Source organism: Moschus berezovskii, chromosome 9 (genome assembly GCF_049115385.1).
Source record: "Moschus berezovskii isolate FMDL1 chromosome 9, NW_MosBer_1.0, whole genome shotgun sequence".
In the NCBI taxonomy this organism is placed as follows: Eukaryota; Metazoa; Chordata; class Mammalia; order Artiodactyla; family Moschidae; genus Moschus; species Moschus berezovskii.
Window position 1 is genome coordinate 108118852 of NC_142468.1, and position 21053 is coordinate 108139904.

A 21053-nucleotide genomic window follows, 5' to 3' on the forward strand; every position below is an offset into this window, starting at 1 on the left:
TAGTTTATAGCTAGTCCTAAATACAGTATAAAGATTATCTGGACAAAACTGTCCTGATTTAAGCTGTGTCAAATAGAAATTCATTGCCTGAACCTCAAAGTAAAACTAGAAAACTCCTTTATAATTGATAATATCACACTGTGCTTGAAATAAAATTGACAAAAATGATGTTTCTTTAAGACTGGGAGTCAGCAGTGCTCTGTGACAACCTAGAAGGGTGGGAGGGCAGTGGAATGGAAGGGAGAATGAAAAGGGAAGGGACAAACATATACTTATGGCTGATTCATGTTGCTGTATGGTAGACCAACACAACATTATAAAGCAATTATCCTCCAGTCAAAAGTAATTTAAAAAAAGAACTGGTAATGTCAAGCCACTCCAGTACTCTTGCCTGGAAAATCCCATGGAGAGAGGAGCCTGGTGGGCTGCAGTCCATGGGGTCGCTACTACTCAGACATGACTAAGCGACTTCACTTTCACTTTTCACTTTCACGCATTGGAGAAGGAAATGGCAACCCACTCCAGGGTTCTTGCCTGGAGAATCCCAGGGACGGCGGAGCCTGGTGGGTTGCCATCTATGGGGTCGCACAGAGTCGGACACGACTGACGCGACTTAGCAGCAGCAGCAAAGAGAGGGTCAGCAGCGCTCTGTGACAACCTAGAGGGGTGGAGGGAGGTTCCGGAGGGAGGGGATATATGTGCACTGTGGCAGATTCACACTGTTAGACGGCAGAAACCAACACAGCACTGTAAAGCAATTATTCTCCAATTAAAAACAAATTAATTAAAAAAGCCAAAGCTATGGTTTTTGTAGTAGTCATGTATGGATATGAGAGTTAGACCATAAAGAAGGCTGAAGGTGAGAGAACTTATGCTTTTGAACTGTGGTGCTGGAGAAGACTATTGAGAGTCCCTTGGACAGCAAGGACATCAAAACAGTCAATCCTAAATGAAATTAACCCTGATTATTCATTGGAAGGACTGATGCTGAAGCTGAAGCTCCAATACTTTGGCCACCTGATGGGAAGAGCCAATTCATTGGAAAAGACCGTGATGCTGGGAAAGATTGAGGGCAGGAGGAAAAAGTGGTGACAGAGGGTGAGATGGTTGGATGGCATCATTGATTCAATAACATGAGTTTGAGCAAACTCCACGAGATGGTGAAAGACAGGGAATCCTGGCATGCTGCAGTCCATGGAGTCAACAAAGAGTGGAACACAACTGAGTGACTGAACAACAACAAATTAAAAAAAAAGGGGTGTTGGTAGGCAGTACACTTGTTTTGTAAAATGCTAGATAGTAACTCGGAGAAGGCAATGGCAAGCCACTCCAGTACTCTTGCCTAGAAAATCGAATGGACAGAGGAGCCTGGTAGGCTGCAGGCTATCAGGTCACTACTAGTCGGACACGACTGAGTGACTTCAATTTCACTTTTCACTTTCACACATTGGAGAAGGAAATGGCAACCCACTCAAGTGTTCTTGCCTGGAGAATCCCAGGGATGGCGGAGCCTGGTGGGCTGCCGTCTATAGGGTCGCACAGAATCGGACACGACTGAAGTGACTTAGCAGCAGCAGCAGCAGCCGATAGTAACTGCTATAAGCTTTGTAAACCACATATGGTCTATGTCATACAATACTCCCAAGTCAGCGATTTAAAAAGGTAAAAACTGTTCTTATTGTGGTTTGTTTGAAAACAAGCAGTGAGTTAAATTTGATTCATGGACCATAGTTTACAAAACCTTGCTTGAAATATCTCAGCACCCTGAGAATATGTCCATTTCCTCAACTCATCCTAATAAATAACCCTATGCAAAATGATCAATAAGAAGCACCGATTAAGACAAGGACCAATCCAGATCAGTTCAGTTGCTTAGTCGTGCCCGACTCTTTGTGACCTCATAAGATTGCAGCACGCCAGGCTTCCCTGTCCATAACCAACTCCTGGAGCTTACTCAAACTCATGTCCATCATGTCGGTGATGCCATCCAGCCATCTCATCCTCTGCTATCCCCATCTCTTCCTGCCTTCAATCTTTCCCAGCATCAGTCTTTTCCAGTGAGTCAGTTCTTCGCATTAGGTGGCTAAACTATTGGAGTTTCAGCTTCAGCATCAGTCCTTCCAATGAATATTCAGGACTGATTTCCTTTAGGCTGGACTGGTTGGATCGCCTTGCAGTCCAAGGGACTCTCAAGAGTCTTTTCCAACACCACAGTTCAAAAGTATCAATTCTTTGGTGCTTAGCTTTCTTTATAGTCCAATTCTCACATCCACACATGACTACTGGAAAAACCGTAGGTTTGACTAGATCGACGTTTGTAGGCAAAGTAATGTCTCTGCTTTTTAATATGCTGTCTAGGTTGGTCATAACTTTTCTTCCAAGGAGCAAGCATCTTTTAATTTCATGACTGCAGTGATAGCTCAGTTGGTAAAGGATCTGCCTGCAATGCAGGAGACCCTGGTTGGATTCCTGGGTTTGGAATATCCGCTGGAGAAGGGAGAAAGCTACTCACTCCAGCATTCTGGCCTGGAAAACTAGTCCATGGGTTCTCAGAGTCAGACAGGACTGAGCAAGTGTCACAATCCAGGTCAGACCTCCAATAAAAAGTCAAACTAGATAAAGGGCCATGACAAAAGGGTCATGTTACCTCTCAAAGGGCTTACTTAGACTTCAGTATTGTTCTTACTTAAAATAAGATCGTTGCAAGGAACCAAATCCTGGTGCTTCAAAACTCATGAGACTTCTTTCTGGAAGACTGTGGTCAGGATTCTGGGAAGTTCCACAGACCAGAGGGAGCAGCACTTGCTGTATGCATTCCTCATGGTAGTGGGACTAAGTTGTCTATCACTGTTCGGGAGGCTTTCAGGAGTACCTGTGACATGGAGCACGCTGTAGGCCTGCAGTGGATTGGCAGGGGAGAACAGCAGTGGTCTTCATGAAAGGAAAGATGGGATGCTGTAGAAGGCGCACTCATTTCTGTGCCAGGGTTTCTCTGCACCGTGGAGTTCTCTCACTAATGTCACCTTGGGTGGGGTTCCCTCTGCCTTCCCTTGGTAAACCCCAGCCAGTGCTTGGAGCCAGATACTGAGAGTCCCTAAAGCAAGACCCAAGATCAAAGACCGAGAAGCTCTGTCAGAAGTCTGTGTGCTCCTGCAGAGCCAATGACAACCCTTCTAGGTGAATTCCGAGAGGCACGGCCAGCAGCGCTGCACCATGCCTGTCGCGCTTCTGCGGGGCCGTCTGCCTGTCTGTACAGCACACAAGGGGGGCTTCAGAGTGCCAAGACCAATGTCCCTACCCTCTTCAAAAGTTCACCAAGTGCTATTTTTGCCCCAGCTTGAAAGAAATTTTAAATTAACAGAGTTCCTCATTAACCCGTTTTAACTTACTAAACAGTAAAGCTCTTGCCATTGCATCCATTTTTAGAAGATGATTAAAGACACATTAATTCTTTTCTACATTGAACAGACATTATTTTCATTAGTAGTATTTTTCAAAGTGACTCTTCTAGGGTTCAGCTTTAATACATGAAGTCACTCATGCAGTGTTACAAAATAGCCTTCTATTGTCCTGACTAATGGGTAAACATTTGTGTGAAATCGTTTGTAAGTCTTCATGGAGCTATGGTAGTGGTATCAATCTTGACCTGACAGAATTAGATGACTTGTAAGGTCTCCTCTGACCCAGATATTATAGGGCTCTGAACTATGGGCTCAGGGTGGTACTAGATCTGGTCTTTATCCTCGAGAAGATGAGCTCAGGTGGGGCTTTTATAACTACCTCTATTTGCACAGAATATAGAACACCACAGGTGCTCAAAGAATACCTTTAAACTGGAGAGAAAACTCATCCCCTCACCTAACCAGGACCAGGTAAAAGTTTTGCTCATATTATACCAAAGACAAATAACTACAATCCCTTCCTAGTTCTTCCTCAAGACCACATCAAACCTGTCTAACAAGGCACCTTGAATCCCTTTACCATCCAACCACCCACTACCACACCTCAACCCAAATACCTGCTCCATCGTGAGAAATGCCAGTGGCCTCAGGAGGGTTAAAAGAACAGGGATCCCTATGATACAGGCATGGATGGTGGATGAGAAGAGGAACAAAAACTATCAGTATTTCAGAAATGAAGACCCCTTAAACAGGAATACAAAACTTGGCAGGGTGGCCTCTTACTTCGCAGTAACACCTCTGAGCTTCTTCAGTTCAGTTCAGTTCAGTCACTCAGTCGTGTCCGACTCTCCGCGACCCCATGAATCACAGCACGCCAGGCCTCCCTGTCCATCACCAATTCCCAAAGTTCACTCAAACTCATGTCCATTGAGTCGGTGATGTCATCCAGCCATATCATTCTCTGTCATCCCCTTCTCCACCCTCTCCCAACCTTTCCCAGCATCAGAGTCTTTTCCAGTGAGTCAACTCGTCACATGAGGTGGCCAAAGTATTGCAGTTTCAGCTTTAGCATCAGTCCTTCCAACGAACACCCAGGATTGATCTCCTTTAGAATGGACTGGTTGGATCTCCTTGCAGTCCAAGGGACTCTCAACAGTCTTCTCCAGCACCACAGTTCAATAGCATCAATTTTTCGGCGATCAGCTTTCTTCACAGTCCGACTCTCACATCCATACATGACCACTGGAAAAACCATAGCCTTGACTAGACGGACCTTTGTTGGCAAAGTAATGTCTCTGCTTTTTAATATACTATCAAGGTTGGTCATAACTTTCCTTCCAAGGAGCAAGCGTCTTAATTTCATGGCTGCAATCAGCATCTGCAGTGATTTTGGAGCCCAAAAAAATAAAGTCTGACACTGTTTCCACTGTTTTCCCATCTATTTCCCATGAAGTGATGGGACCAGATCCCATGATCTTTGTTTTCTGAATGTTGAGCTTCAAGCCAACCTTTTCACTCTCCTCTTTCACTTTCATCAAGAGGCTTTTTAGTTCCTCTTCACATTCTGCCATAAGGGTAGTGTCATCGGCATATCTGAGGTTATTGATATTTCTCCCAGTAATCTTGATTCCAGCTTGTGCTTCTTCCAGCCCAGCGTTCCTCATGATGTACTCTGCATATAAGTTAAATAAGCAGGGTGACAATGTACAACCTTGACGTACTCCTTTTCCTATTTGTGGGTCCTCAGAAAGCATCAATAGATCAGATTCTGCTTGACCAGGCAAGCAGTGGGGACACAATCCATCCAGACTCTCTCAAGTGAGTAAAGCCAGAAGTGTACACCACAATACCAGCTCTGGGATACAATTCTAAAACCTACATTCCCTAATAGAATTATCATAACACGAAGCAAGCCCATTGACATGTTCTAAGGTTATAAAAGTTTAACTTCAAAATAGAAGGCAGATTTGTCTAAACTCTTTAAATGTTCAAAATTTGTACATTTTATCTCATATAAAAGCATTTTTTTTGCTTTGAATTTATCCGAGCATTATTTTGCCATACAGTAACATTAAAAACAAAGGATATAATTGATAAAGAGGGGCTTCCTTGGTGGCTCAGATGGTCAAGAATCTGCCTGTAGTGTAGGAGACCTGGGTTCCGTCACTGGGTTGGGAAGATCCTCTGGAGAAAGGAATGGCAACCGACTGCAGTATTCTGTCCTGGAAAACTCCTTTGGACAGAGAAGCCTGGGGGGCTACAGTCCACGGGGTCACACAGAATTGGACACAACTGAGTAACCAACACACACATGCATAAAGATGTGATATATGTATACAATGGAATATTGTTGTTTTTCGGTTGCACAGTCATGTCTGACTCTGAGACTCATGGACTGCAGCATGCCAGGGCCTCCCTGTCCCTCACCATCTCCTGCATCAGTGATGCCATCCAGCCATCTCACCCTCTGACGCCCTCTGCTTCTTCTGCCTGCAACGTTTCCTAATATCAGGGACCTTTGCAATGAGTCAGCTGTTCACATCAGATGACCAAAATACTGGAGCTTCAACTTTAGCATAAGTCCTTCCGATGAGTATTTAGGATTGATTTACCTTGAGGTTTACTGGTTTGATCTCCTTGCTGTCCAAGGGACTCTCAGGAGTCTTCTCCAGCACCACAGTTCAAAGGCATCAATTCTTTGGCGCTCAGCTTTCTTTACAGTCCAGCTCTCACAACTATATGTGGCCACTGGGAAGCCACAGCCTTGACCATACAGACCTCTGCTGACAGAGTAATGTCTCTGCTTTTCAACACACTGTCTAGGTTTGTCAAAGCTTTCCTGCCAAGAGGCAAACATCTTCTCATTTCATGGATGCAGTTACCATCTGCAGTGATTTTTGAGCCCAAGAAGAGGAAATCCGTCACTAATTCCACCTTTTCTCCTTCTGTTTGCCATGAAGCAATGGGGCCAGATGCCATGATCTGAGTTTTTCAGCGTGTCCAGTCACAGAGGGTTGGGTACAGATGAATGACTGACACATGGAGGAAGAAGGCTGTGGTACATGTATACAGCAGACATTACTCAGTCATAAAAAGAACGAAATGATGCCATTTGCATCAGCGCGGACAGACCTAGAGGCTATCATACTCAGTGAAATCACAGAAAAACAAATACATGACATCACTTAAGTGGAGTCTAAAAAATTATACAAATGAGCTTATTTACAAAACAGAAACAGACCCAGGCTTTGAAAACAAACTTACACTTACCAAAGAAAAAGCTGGGGGCAGGGATAAATTCAGAGTTTGGGATCAATATATATACATTATGATGTATAAGACAGATAACAAGGAGTTGTATAGCACAAAGAACTCTACTCCACAGTCTATAATAACCTATATGGGAAAGAATCTGATAAAGAATATATATACATATATATATATATATATATAAAACTTAATCACTTTGCTGTACACCTGAAACAAATACAATATTGTAAATCAGCTATACTCCAATATAAAATGAAATGAAGTTTTAAAAAGCTACCACTAAAAAATAAATAAAGGACATGAAGTTTGAAAGAGAACACAGACAATCCTACAGGCAAGTAGGGAACACTTGTGCTTTTGCCAAACAAGCCCCACTGGATGTCTAAGAAATACACTAATTTTCTTAAAGACAAAACAGCTTGACTGTCAGGACATCTACATTTAGACTTTACGATCTTTCTTTTTATCTGGCATGGTGGTTCTGAAGCTGGGGAGAAGAAGGACGTTGCCCAGAATGGCGTACACACACTCTGCATAATGTACTATATACAGATGACCAAAGGGTTTTCCAAAATGGGAAGACACTCAGAGCGCTTACTGCATAGAATCTGGACATTGGCAAGAATGTCAGGATACGAGGACTGTGATGAGCTGACTGGATTGCTAGCTGCTCGGCTTCTCATTTGTTTCTGCTTGAACATAACCACTGCTGGTATTTTCAAACTGTACTCAATCAGACCAGGATCTCAAAGGACCTTGCAAACAAATATTAATCCTCATTGTTAGCTCAGGAGACAGACCAAAAAACAAATCCTATCTACATTGGAATAAAGAGAAAATCGAGTTAGAGAGAGTCCTGACTTTGTTTCTGTAAGACTTTAACAACCAATCTATTTGGCAAACATTATACTGAGCATTGATGCTTTGTGAGGCACAGATGCACGATGAATGCTTTCAAACTGCTGACTTTTATAACTTGAAAGGGCCCATTTTAGAGTAGTGACTCACTTATGAGCCTGAAAATGCTATATCCGTATGTATGAATCAGACCCTGAAAGTATAAATTTACAAAGTATTACATTACCATCAACCACAGATTACAAACCCATTGATGAAATGCTTAGTTTACTTAGCAACAGCTGAAACTTAAGTGGTGAAAAATAATCTAATTATCCAGGATACTGCAATAAATCAAGGTGCTGGCAGGATGTTTCCTAAGCACTGTGATACTTAGTTTACAACTACTTCTACAACTATCGAAGAAAACTGATCACAAGAAACATGTTTCAAATTTAAGTAAATCAACAGGAATTGAGGCATCTCTGGGGATCAGGGCTTGAAAAAGGATAGGCCTATGGGTGATTTCCTAAAGATGTAAAAACTAAATCATATGTGGTAGATCAGGAAAACAAGCTTGTGTTCTATGTCGCTTCTCACTTTGCACTCCCCTACATGTGATCTTATTTAAATAATAAAAATAAATAAATAGAACAAATGAGACTTTCAGATCCCATCTACCTCTCTTCCTTGAGAAACTGGTTTATACCGTACTAAAAAACTAAAGCAAACAAAAACTTTTTTGAAACGAGAAATTTGAAAATTAGAACACAGATCACTTAACCATTTAAATACCTTATTACTTATTGAAACTTCAAGTTCAGTTTTATGTAAAATTGTCCTCTATATAGAGGATGTTGTAAATGTGTATGATTTTAGAGTGACAGGTTCACCTCTAGTTATAAAAAGGTAACCACCACAATGGTTAATTAATTTCCTAGATGTAAACAGGTTCGATCCCTGGGTTGGGAAGATACCCTGGAGGAGGAAATGGCAACCTGCTCAGTATTCTTGCCTAGAAAATTCCATAGACAGAGTAGCCTGGTGGGCTACAGTTCAAGGGGTTGCAAAGGGTTGGACATGACTGAGCGACTGAGAACACAAACAACTACCATTCTAAATTTGATTATTTTGGTTTTCAGGAATAAGGGTATTCATCTTATCTTAGTATGGATAAAATGTAGATGATATTCCGGGTTCATAGTCAATAGAAATGGAGGCCCAAATCAGATGTCCTTTATGAATTGGTCCTAAAAGGATAAAAATCTGTTTAGTTACAAAATAAGATATTCTAATTCTACCAGGGTTTTCCTTAGCAAGTCCCCCTTCATCATACTGATGCCTGAAGACATAATCAATCCTTGTGTTAAAAACAGCTATTTTTTATGAAATGTATGTTGTACAAAGTTTCATTATGGGACATGATTTGATGGTGATATTCCAAATATCCCACAGTATAACAAAGTAAGTTTCAACTGCATTTCAGAAATCACCTTCAAGCAATTAATAAAAATGAACTATAAGTGACAGAGTTTTTAAAAAGTCCAAATTGATTAATGCAAGAAATGAAACATACTTTTAAGACACTGAATGGTAGATTCTAAACACAATTGAAACTCCATTCCTCAGGTTGTCTTGGATAATTTAAAAAGTAAGTAACAAATTTATTTTCATCTGTTTTTAGTGATGGAAAGAATTTATTCTTAATCCACCTAAAATGCAGTTTAGATGATAAGAAGCTATTCAAAATAAATTTTATTGTTTGCTTCTCCAATTTTCCCACTTTGAAAAAAAAAAGCAAACTATTCGCGGAGAGTCGGACACGACTGAGCGACTGAACTGAACTGAACTGAACTGATTCTTAAGTCATTTTTAGAAAATTTTCTCTCAACTAGTGCCTATTAGTTAATGCATACTTAAATGCTCTTAGAGATAAAACAATGAGCTGAATAAAAACAGTGTTTCTGGCTACAATGTCTTAACTAAAGGAATCTTTTCCAGTGACAGAAACAGTGCCTAGCATCTCTAGTTTATTACAGACTTCCACAATGGTTGCTTTCCAGGTTGGTAACATTGCCACCAAAGTGCCCAGCCTGCCTTTCTTTCTCCCTTCTTCAGCTCCATCGCAAAGTTGACCCCTCACCCACATTATAAAACTTGCAGCCAAAAGCAAAAGATATATTGAACAAAGAAACATTTTTAAAAATTCTCAAACTGTGTAGAAAGTTACAATAATTTTCTATCTCCTTTTGAAGCTTCAGTATTGACAGAGCACGGTGTTGATCAAATAAATGTTCTTTCCTCCTTTTGGATATTCTCAATGCACAGTCACATATTAAATGCTCTAAGAAGTAAAAAGGAAAAAAAGCACCTTTCTTTATGTAACACAGAGTTGGCCCACAGTATCCAGCCCCACCGCTTTCAAAACAGCTCCTCACCTTCCTTTGAAACAGTGTTCAGTGAAACACACTTTGGGATGAACACTAACCTATGCCATCTTCATAGAGCCAGTGAAGTCTGAAAAAGTGTAAGTCAGGATGGGATAATCCCAATTTTCAGGACCATGAACTCTGGAAGACAGACTTCTTTTAATACAAATGCTCCTGAAATTTCTCTGAAACAGCCTGAGGCCACACTTCCCAGGGTGCTTCAAAAAGGAGTGTTCTTTGCAGGTCTGATACCCACAACACAAGGCTAGACTAGAAGCAGAGAGAGGGATGCTGTGATCTGGTCTTGGGCAGCCTCCTCCCGACAAATGGAGGCCACAGAAATAACACCAGATATTTGCCACTCTGCTTCCTCTTATCAAAGAAAGAAAGAAAGAGAAAGAGAAAGGGAGCGGCAGGAGGGAGGAGACGAGGGAGGGAAGGAGAGAGAAAGGGAAAAGGAGAAAGTTCTTAAATATAGGCAAATCAGAGGCACATGGAGAGTCACATCAGGAATAGACGCCTCCTATAGGGTGCCTCCTCATTAGTGGAGAACATTTTCCAGAAACGGCTATGTGTGCTGTACTTGGTAGAAAGGGACAGATAGGTTTGCAAAACAAACTGCTTCAGAAAGCCATCTGCCTGTCTCTCTCTCTCTCAAAAGCTCTCTCCTTTAAAAAAATATTTTTAGTTATTCTAATTAAGAAGAGAAGTTCTGTCGGGTGTGAATACCCTTTTACATGGAAAGAATGCTTGGAGGGCTCCAAGATGGGCCTGGTAGAGCTCATACAAATCCAAATTCCAAACCAAATAACAGGAGAGTTGTGTATTATATTTCAGTATTGCAAATTTCGCAAAAGAATGGAAGACAGGCCAGAAAGCAAGCAGCTAAGGAAGAGAAATATGCAGGCTACAACACATTCAAAATTAACTTGCGAAAACAAAGCAAATTTTTAAAATACCTTTGTATCTTACAAGTTATAGTCTAGAGATCTATGCAACAAAATGGGAAGTTTAATGAAAAACAGAATGGGGAAAATCTCCTACTATCACAACGCTGGTTAATGATTTTCTTCTCTACACTTGTACAATTATAAATTAATGTTATCTTTGGAAGAGAAAAGTTTATAAATCCATGTAGTTTGCAGTGAGGAATGCAAGGCAGAAAGAAGCACATTGGTTGGCCCAAGGTTGTTCAGCCTCTGAATTTCATAACTGACGCTAAGCCCCAGTGTCCCGGTCACGCGTCCGGTCTTGCTCCCTTCCCCAACCCACGGATTTGGTCCAGTTAGGTAACTCATTCCTGATATGAAACACAATTTTCGCTTTCTTGTGCCTCTTTATATGAAAACAGGGAAGGTCTGTCATCTAATAACCTCAGCGTGTTAAAAAAGCACACATACTTAGGGACGTGAAAAGATTTGACACAGCTTGCCTCGGGCTTTCTGTATTTGGGGACAATGGATCAAAAAGTTAAGATGAACCATTCTGAAAAGAAAATGAATGACATGCGCCATATCCTGAGGCTATGTTATGCAATTGGCCCTTGGGAAGCAGATGCACTAGGGACCAGATGCACTAGATGTACATATTGTTCGATTAAGCTTTCACCTCCACTGTTATACTGTTATGCACCATTTTGGGGCTTCCCTGGTGGCTCAGACAGTAAAGAATCTGCCTGCGAAGAGGGAGGCCTGGGTTCATCCCCAGGTTGAGAAGGTCCCCTGGGGAAGGGAATGGCTACTCACTCCAATATTCTTGCCTGGAGAGTTCCATGGACAGAGGAGCTTGGCGGGCTACAGCACATGGGTTCGCAGAGTCAGACATGACTGAGCAACTAATGCTTTAACACTATGCACAACTTTAAAGGAAGAGTCATCCTCATAGACTACACAGATATATCAATATACAGTTTTCCATATTTATTCTTTAAATGTTACAGGTACAGCTGCTTCAGAAAATATTATAAGCCTCTAAGTACCATGACTGCTAGGAGACAAAGCACACCATAAGGAGTCTACCACGGGGATGACCCAGAGGGAGGATAAGGGGAGGAGGGAGGTGGGAGGGGGGTTCAGGAGCGGGAACTCATGTACACCCGGGGCGGATTCATGTCAATGTATGGCAAAACCAACCAATATAATATTGTAAAATAATTAGCCTCCAATAAAAAAGAAAAAAAAAGGAAAATCTTTAATGCCTCAAATATCGTATTTGTGTAGAGAAGTTTTAAAAAAGATTCAGATATGTAGCAATAAAACCTAGTCACTAGGGAATTTCTCATAAAAGCAGGTGGACTCAACAGACACACAGGCCTCAGCTCCCTCCCAAAACCCTCTTAAAATGACTAGAAAGCAAACAAGAAAAGCACAACTCCTTCATGGGTTAAGAGTGACAAGACAGTAATAACATAGCTAGAAAGCCAACTGACAAATGGCAAGTGGCTTACCTGACTTGAGAAACGAGAATTCTAGACCAGAATTGGTCAGAAAGCAGCCTTATCTGCACTGAGAACCAGCATTCTTGCCCCTCCCTCCATACACACACCAAAGACTCAGGAATTCTCGGCACCAGGACCTCAGTGAGAGGAGACATGATGGAACTTTCAGTGAAAGGACAGTTCAAATATTGCACAAAAGCACTTAGACACCTAGATTCCTGCTTCTACTCTGTGTTGCTGGTAATGCCTTTCACCAACCTGGCAGAAATCTGGAAGTTTCTTGTCTGGAGAGGTAAAACACAAGGTCTGTCAGATGACTACAGGGTATTACACGCTGGAGAGAGACAGCCTAATTCCACTGCAGCTAGGAAAATAAATAAATATTCATATACTAAATGAAACCTCTTCTTTTTATAACATCTTTCAATTTCCAAGTACTGTCACCCAGGCATCTACCTTCATTGCAGGACAGTACCCTGGTGGCTCAGATGGTAAGGAATCCGCCTGCATTGTAGGAGACTTGCATTTGATCCCTGAGTTTTGAAGAGTCCTTGGAAAAGGGAATGGCAACCCACTCCAGTATTCTTGCCTGGAGAATTCCACGGACAGAGGAGCTGGTGGGTTACAGTCCATGTGGTTGCAGAGAGTCAGACAGGATTGAGCGATTAACACTTTCACTTTTCACTTTCAAAACAGATTTCCCATGAGTCAGTCAGATTATTCAGAGAAAAATAAAACTACGTAAAGATACTGAAATCGATGTTCTACACTCCCACCCTAATCACCATGTAGTGAAGTCCACAGTTGACAAGTTCTAGATCTGTACAGAAAGCTTCTAATCAGGTCTTTAGTGCCTCAAACTAAATTATATGTGGACTGCTAAAGTTACCTAAATGCTGAAGGAAAGCTTCTAAAAGAGACTGAAGCCAAAACAAAAACAAACAAAAACTCAGAAAAGTACATCTCTGGGGAAACAGAAAACACACAAAGAGAAAAAATATTAAAGATTATCATTAATATCTCTAAAGAAATAAATCAGTACATTTATGAATAAAATAGCATGATGCTAGTTTAAAAAATGGGCATTTGAGGATCAAATATGAGACAATGGAAATTAATATACAGTAAAGAAGAAATAAAATTCCAAAAGAAAGACCTTGAAAGAAAAATTGAGATTATCTGCTATATATGAAGCAAAAACAGGTGGAAAACACAGAGGGAAATAAGAAAATTATAGAACTAATAGAGAAGGACCAACACCTACACAGCAAAAAACAGGAACAAAAATCATTAAATAATTCAAGAAAATTTCCAAGAACTGAAGGAGATTAATTACAAGATTGGATAGGCTTACTGCATTAAAATAGAATAATTACACCATGATATACCCTTGCACTGGAGAAGGAAATGGCAGTCCACTCCAATATTCCTGCCTGGAGAATCCCATGGACAGAGGAGCCTGGCGGGCTACGGTACATAGGGTCACAAAGAGTTGGCATGACTGAGTGACTGAGCATGCACACCCTGCTGCAATTTTAGATCACTGATCCTCAGTTTCCATAAAAAAAGATAAAAAGTGAGAACAGCATCAGACTGCTGCACCCTGGACGTTAGAGGTAAAGGAAGTCACCAATGTTCCAAGAGAAACGCTCTTCAAACTAGAGCTTTCCACCCAGCAAGAGAGAAGAAAGAAGTCGCCATACCTGCAAGGTCTGAAAAAACATCTCTCACCCACCACCTTCCCTCAGAAGCTACTGGAAGATGAATTTTGTTAAAATGAGGGAATAAGTGAAGAAAGAGGGAAAAATGAGGTTCAAGGAAAAAGATATGCAACATACAAATAAAGCAAAGGAAACCTCCACTTTGACTGACAAGCAGTTTAGAAAGTCCCCAGACGTTCAAGTTGGAAGCAAAATTGATAGATTTTCCCCAATATATATATAAATCTAGTAAAACTATACTTACATAATGTAGAAGAATTTAGATATGACTTAGTGGCAAGTATATAGAAAATTAGCAAAAACTAAGAAAACTAATTAAATAAAAAACTAAGAAAACTAATCAAATAAAAAGAGCTGATTGTTAATTCCAAAGAAAGTAAAAGGATGTGCAGAAAAGGCAAAATGATTATAATATACCATATAGTTCAACTACAAGTGCAGTTCACTCAGTAATAAGAATAAGAACGTGACTATGGAATATAGATGATTGGTGTTTATGTGACTTACTGGGAAGAAAAATTACTTTTTGTGGGGGTAGTCAGGAAAGCAAGGTGGACAGGAAAGAGAAAGAAAACTAAAACCCCAACTTCCCGAAAAATCTAGATGAAAAATCTAGAGGTAGCAGTATAAGCAATATCACTTGGAAATTCGGAAAGTAGTTACCAAAGAAATGGCTAAATGAATTTAAAGTGATTGCTTCTGGAAAGAAGAAACGGGGGAGGTGTGTTCTGGGCTCGTTACTTTTGTAACAATTTTCATAAGATATTTTTCTTTGTTAAACTATTTGTATGTATGTGTGTACATTTTCAGTTCAGTTCAGTCGCTCAGTCGTGTCCAACTCTCTGCGACCCCATGAATCACAGCACGCCAGGCCTCCCTGTCCATCACCAACTCCCAGAGTTCACTCAAACTCATGTCCACAGAGTTGGTGATGCCATCCAGCCATCTCATTCTCTGTCGTCCCCTTCTCCTCCCGCCCCCAACCTTTCCGGCTTCTCTCAAAAGCTAAATTTAAAAATACCTAGTTACTACGAACACCAACATCCCAATATTTAATAGTTCTATAAACTTCTAAGTCCTTGCTATATGTCTATTGCTAATTTCAACTGGAATTTTCTTCACCAAGGTCATAATAGGTTCCCTCTCCAGTTCCTCCCATTTACGTAACAAGTCTATTTTTGCTTGTTTGTTAAATGGCAAGGTTAACATTGCAGATGCTCTAACTGATGAACCCAGACTCGCTGAGCAGTTCTGAGACTGCATCTAGCTCTGCACTACCAGAGCTCTTCAGACAACGCATCAAAGACACATGGACGCTTCTAACTAACTGTTGAGAGTTCAAGAAAACCAAATATACACCTATAAGCCCCTTATCTGTAATCACATGAACACTATTAAAAGGAGGTGCTACAATCAGCAAAGCACGTTGGGGCATCCCCACTTGTCTCAACAACAATCGACACTTAAACCAAAGAGGCAACAAAACGAGTCAGTATTACCGTTTGACAAGCATTTCCGATAGAAGTCTCCTACACAACGTGAAGGTCTCCAAGTTTTGATTATAAAGGCAGCAAAAGGCAGCCCTGTACTGAAAACTGGTCAGATTAGAAAGAAAAATACATAATCATCAAGACATTGCTGTATGCAAAGTATCTCAAGAAAAGTTCTTTCTCATTCATTTAAAAGAAGCTCATAATAGAACCCCACATTTTCAAGCATAAGTCTCTACATGTTTCTGGTCTAAAATGTGTTCTTTCTCCCACTTTTAAGGACACTATAAGGCAAATTATGTTCTCAGGAAAAGAAACAAACTTACCTTTCACAAGCTCGGACAGTCCATGCGGCAATTATCCATAATGAGATACTAAAAACCAAGAGTACAGTTCCTGGGCATATAGTCATTAAAGTCTTCATAACAAAACGTGTATTGAAGTTTATCTTATTAAGTGCTCCAATGCTTCTAGAGGAGGCATCAGTGAAAAGTTTGCTATGTAAAAGCATGACTCTGGCAATCAGATAGAGTCTTAAGAACATTGGTATGGATAAAATAATATCCACGTCAGCGGTGGTGGTGGATGGGGCATAGGAGAAGGCAAGCCGGGCCGTCCATGTGAACGTATAATTCCCAGGTATGGGATGAATAGCACACACCAGTATTTCCAAGCAGATGAAGAAAATACGCTCATAAGTCATGGCTATTCTCCAGTCATCTGCTCCATTGTCCACCATGAACAACTGAAAAAATAAAGTAGAAAATCAGCTTCAGTATGGCATGAATGGTCCACAAGGGTTAGTGCAGCTTTTTAAAATACATCACAGGTGACTTTAAGCAATCATGGCGAGCACTACGTCTTAACTTGTACATGCTAGTAGCCAGGTACACTATTTTAAGAAAATGGCATTGGCACAGAAGAACTTTATTTTGTAAAAATTAAGATTACAAACTCACTATACAGGAGCTGAAGCTATTTTGGAGTCTGTGCTCCTGTATAATCATGTCAATGATATCATTTAAAAATAAGGGACTGGGGCCTCTCAGTAATGCCCACCCCCTCTTAGATGAAGTCAGAAAGACTTGCCTTATAACAAGCTGTTCTTCTCCTTGAGGATCTAGATCTGAACCTTGCACACTTCTAGCCATATTCTCAGTGAAATCTATTTACAGTGCCTGGGCAATCAGTTATACCCTCTAATGCAACAATACAGGAGTGTTCTTACAGATAATCTTATTTTTGGCTTCTGAAAGAAAATCACAAGGGACCACAGACAAATGTGGCAAAAACGTTTCTCCCAGCTTCCTTGCTACTGCTCTATATTTTACTTCATTCTTTCTGCTCTCCCAAAGCCTTCCCTTGGATTATTAATTTGTTTGCAATCTTTCTTTCTATAATAAAGGTTCCTTTTCCCTACTTCTGTCATCCCTCACTCCACAATGAACGAAACAAAGAAAAGACAGAAAAAGAAGACAGATAGACGATAAGAGGAACAGAAAGGAATGCTTCCTGTCTTCCCTGGCTGTTCAGTAAACAAGTCCCCCAGGCTCTAGATCATAAACAACCAGAGGCATCTGGAAATGTGTGGTGACATTTCTGACTGCCACCGTGACTTGTGAAGGCTGCTGGCATTTAGAGCCAGGAGGCCAGCGGTGCCAAGCTCACTGTAGTTCTGAGAGTCCCACGCACAAAACAGACCTGTCTGCCCAGAATGCCAACAGTGCTCTCCCACTGAGAAAGATGACATATTCTTTGCCTTTTGGTAGGTAGCCAATATCTGTAGAAAGCATGAGATGAAAGCAACCCAAGTGAGAACAGTGCGTTCTCAGGTAAGTGAGTTGCAAAGGAAGTTGGCTGAGCAGATCTTCATGATGATTGGATTCTATGATCTCTGTTCCTCTGGAGTCAAAATAGTCATCTCCCCACCACTTGCATGCTAAGTTGCTTCAGTCGTGTCCGACTCTGCAATCCTATTGACTGTAGCCCATCAGTCTCCTCTGTCCATGGAATTCTCCAGGCAAGAATACTGGAATGGGTTGCCAAGTTCTCCTCCTCCCCACAGCACTTAGATGGTAACAAATTCCCATTCTAAGTTAATTGTCCTGCAGGTCACAGCTACTGCCCATACTGTTATTCAAACACATCAGTGTTACTTGCAAGGACAGGAATTTGAGGACCAAATGATCACTTCTTTCTGGTACTTCAAAAAAGTTGGAGAATAAGCAGTATCTCTTAGCAAATTTTCAACAAATTAAGTTATGGCAACATATGGTTTTCTGTATGCCTTTGTCATTAGCTTTCTACCTAGGGAACTCAGAGGGTTTGATAAATAAATGCTAAGAGACAGTAAAAATTAGACTTTCCAGTTTCCAAGAAAGAAACAGATCATAAATAAAGCCATTAAGTTGGCCACAGAAATATTCTTGTGCAGTTCACCACTTTCAATACCACACTGGCATAAAAGATTTCAATAATAAAGATATGGAAAAGATTGTATACATATAATGGTAGAAGACTTCTGAACTGTTTATCAGTGAGTATTTACAGGATACTCTGTAACTCTTCAGGAATGTGAACCCCAAATCTCTTAAGATGCTTATGTCCAAAAGGATGTCTTCCTCCAACTAGCTACTTTGAGAGGCTCTATACACTCTAGAGACGCTATCACTGCTCCTGATAAAGTGCTATCAAGGGCCAGTGTAAGTCACGTAAGAAAAACAGTACTGTTATTTAAGTGTACGTTTCCATTTCTACTGAAAATGATATCACCCCGTTTGTCTCCTTTCTTCACCACACAGGGCTCTGAATGACTTGGGAACAAGCCAAGTCCACCCCCAAAAGGAGACATACGCACCACGACACCGCGTAGACAGAAGCTGTGCTACAGATTCTCAGCACGATTCCAGGACGGGCTTTCCCCACGCCCTTCTGGGCACAGCAGCATCAGAGGAATGAGTGCCTTCGGAGGTGAGCGGTAAAGCGATGCATGATGCTGACACGGTGCTTCCAGGCTCCTGTTTTTCCTGGTCCTCCCCCAGCACTCCCAGAGCACTTGGTCCTCTGGCCTCAGGCAGGCTACCCCCTCTTTCCAGGCCTTTCCATCGCCCTCTCTGCTCACTTTCCGAACGAGGCTGGTTCACGCCATTCCTTCCCAGCACTGCAACCACTGTGCCATCGGTGTCCTCAGCAGCCTTCTCCCTCGTGTTCTGGTGGACCTGCCCCGGTAACTTTCCATCAGGGACGGGCAGGCTGGGCCCGCCACAGGCGTGTGCCTTCGGTGCCAGCTGAACCCTCAGCGTCTCTGCCACCATCCCCCGACCCCTACAGCTTCTGCTCCAGACAGGAGTCTTTTCCTTGCAGGGCCAATTTTGTTCCTGTCAGTCCACTTGCCCTCAGTATCAGAAACACCTCTATTTTATACTTCAGCCACAAGCTCACCTACATCTCACCCTTTTCTCCTTATTCCCACTCTCTTCTGTTCCAACTATTTACAGCGATGTTCCGCCGAAATCCAGTCCCCCTCCACCGACAGCCCAGTTCCTGTGCTTTCTCCCTCTCAGCAGACAATGCAAGCAAGTTCAAATCCCCGCCGTTCATTAAAATCAGAGCAACACAAACAAGGACTTCCCTGGTGGCTCAGATGGTAAAGTGTCTGCCTGCACTAGGGGACACCCGGGTTCAATCCCTGGGTCAGGAAGATCCCCTGGAGGAGGAAATGGCAACCCATTCCAGTTGCCTGGAAAATTCCATGGACAGAGGAGCCTTGTAGGCCACAGTCCATGGGGTCGCAAAGAGTCAGACATGACTGAATGCCTTCACTTCACTTCAACACAGAGTCCCCGCCAGCTCTGTGTCTGCCCTAAGTAGTCTTCACTTTCTCACTTTTCTTTCAGCCCCAACACCTCCGTGGGGCTTTCATCCTCATCACCCATCACCCCACCAATACAGCTGCCTAAGGGTCAGTCAAAACACCTTCATTATGAACTCCAGTTCTTCCAACTTAATCTTTATCTCACTTGATCTGATATTAATCATTTCTTCCTTCCTAAAAAGATCTCTTCTCTTGGCTTGTGTGACATTGTTTTTTTCAAAAAATTTGCTGCTATTCTGAAGAATCTGTCTCATTTTCCTGAAAAAAAAAAACAGCCCTTTTCCTTTACAACCATTCTCGAGTCCCTTCTCTACTGAGCTTCAGCTCTGACTCTTCTTTCTGTACTTTCCAGGAGGACCTCTTCCATGCCTTTTACCTCTACAACCAGATTTCTCCTACTGGAAGCCATCACCCATCCCCCCGTGGCCTTCTGAAAATGGACATTATATAACCCTACTGCTATCAAGATTAAAACCATTCCAAGCCACCCTCCTCCTGTCAATTCAGCAATCTGCTTCTGCCTATCTCTTCAAACTCATTGCCTATTTCTCCTCTGACATTTCCCTCTGGTTGCAAATTTCAGAACACCCTACCCCAGTCACGTTTCCCTGTCCTTGTCCATTCTGTCTTAAGGAAAGTCTTTCCACTGAGCAAATTCTTATTCCTTTAAGACCAAACTCCACAGTCTCACCTTCCCTAGGACACTCCCTAGGACACTGCCCAGGCCGAGACAAATCTGCAAGTCTCCCCCTTTTGTCCCACCGTGATCTCTGTGTGCCCCTTATAGCTGCCACCACCGAGGACAATAAGGACTTCTTTGTCAGACTGTCACTCTACTCGTCTGCGAGGCTTCATGTCTATCTGGTAAAGAATTATAAACACTTGGAAAATGAACTGCCTTGCTGTTTCTCAGTTAATATTGATTACCCGAATCACTAGACAGATCCTAATGCTAATTGAGCATGCTCAAGGGAGATGAGAACACTAACACTGAACACAAGTGAAATAAATCTATGATATTCTCCAAATTTGTAGAGAACACACCCTATTAAATGCTAAGTCATTGCAGCAGCATAATTTTGCAATTTGACAGCATGTTCAATAATGTCCCCAGAGAAATTTTCTATCGTGTAGTTGCTTTTTACCATCAGGGGTTTAATCCATACCTGAAATTATTTGAATTGTTGGTTTTATCACAGTACATACTTCAGTGCTAAAGAAAGAAATAATTCCTTCTACTCTTCACCTACCCCTCATCCTTAATAGCTGCTTATTCCTTTGTTTTTTTTCATTTATTCACTAAGTATTCAGGGTGCTGAATACTCACTATGTGCCAGGCATTCTGCCACGTATTAGCCACAAGGCAGGATTTGTAGCAGAGAGTCTGCCCTGTGGAACTAACTCTCACCAAGAAAGAAAAACAAAATCAAAGAGGCAGACGTAAAGCAATTTACTAAAGTAATTATGTCTGTGTATACTGCCATGAAGGAAACAAACAAGAGATGAAATAGAGAATGATAAATTGGAGGTGATAGCAGGTGTGGTCATCAGGGAAGACATCTTGAGAAGTAGCACTTAAGGCAACATCTGGAAA

At 41.6% G+C, this 21053-nt stretch overlaps 1 protein-coding gene across 1 annotated transcript in view; it reads right to left on the reverse strand.

Annotated features, from left to right (window-relative positions):
* The window catches only part of KCNN2 (potassium calcium-activated channel subfamily N member 2), a 173471-nt gene that overhangs the window by 112369 nt on the left and 40049 nt on the right, over window positions 1-21053 (reverse strand). The window contains exon 3 of the mRNA XM_055436452.2: window positions 15912-16330. Coding sequence (XP_055292427.2) covers window positions 15912-16330 — 419 coding nt within the window. The remainder of the gene's footprint in view (window positions 1-15911; window positions 16331-21053) is intronic.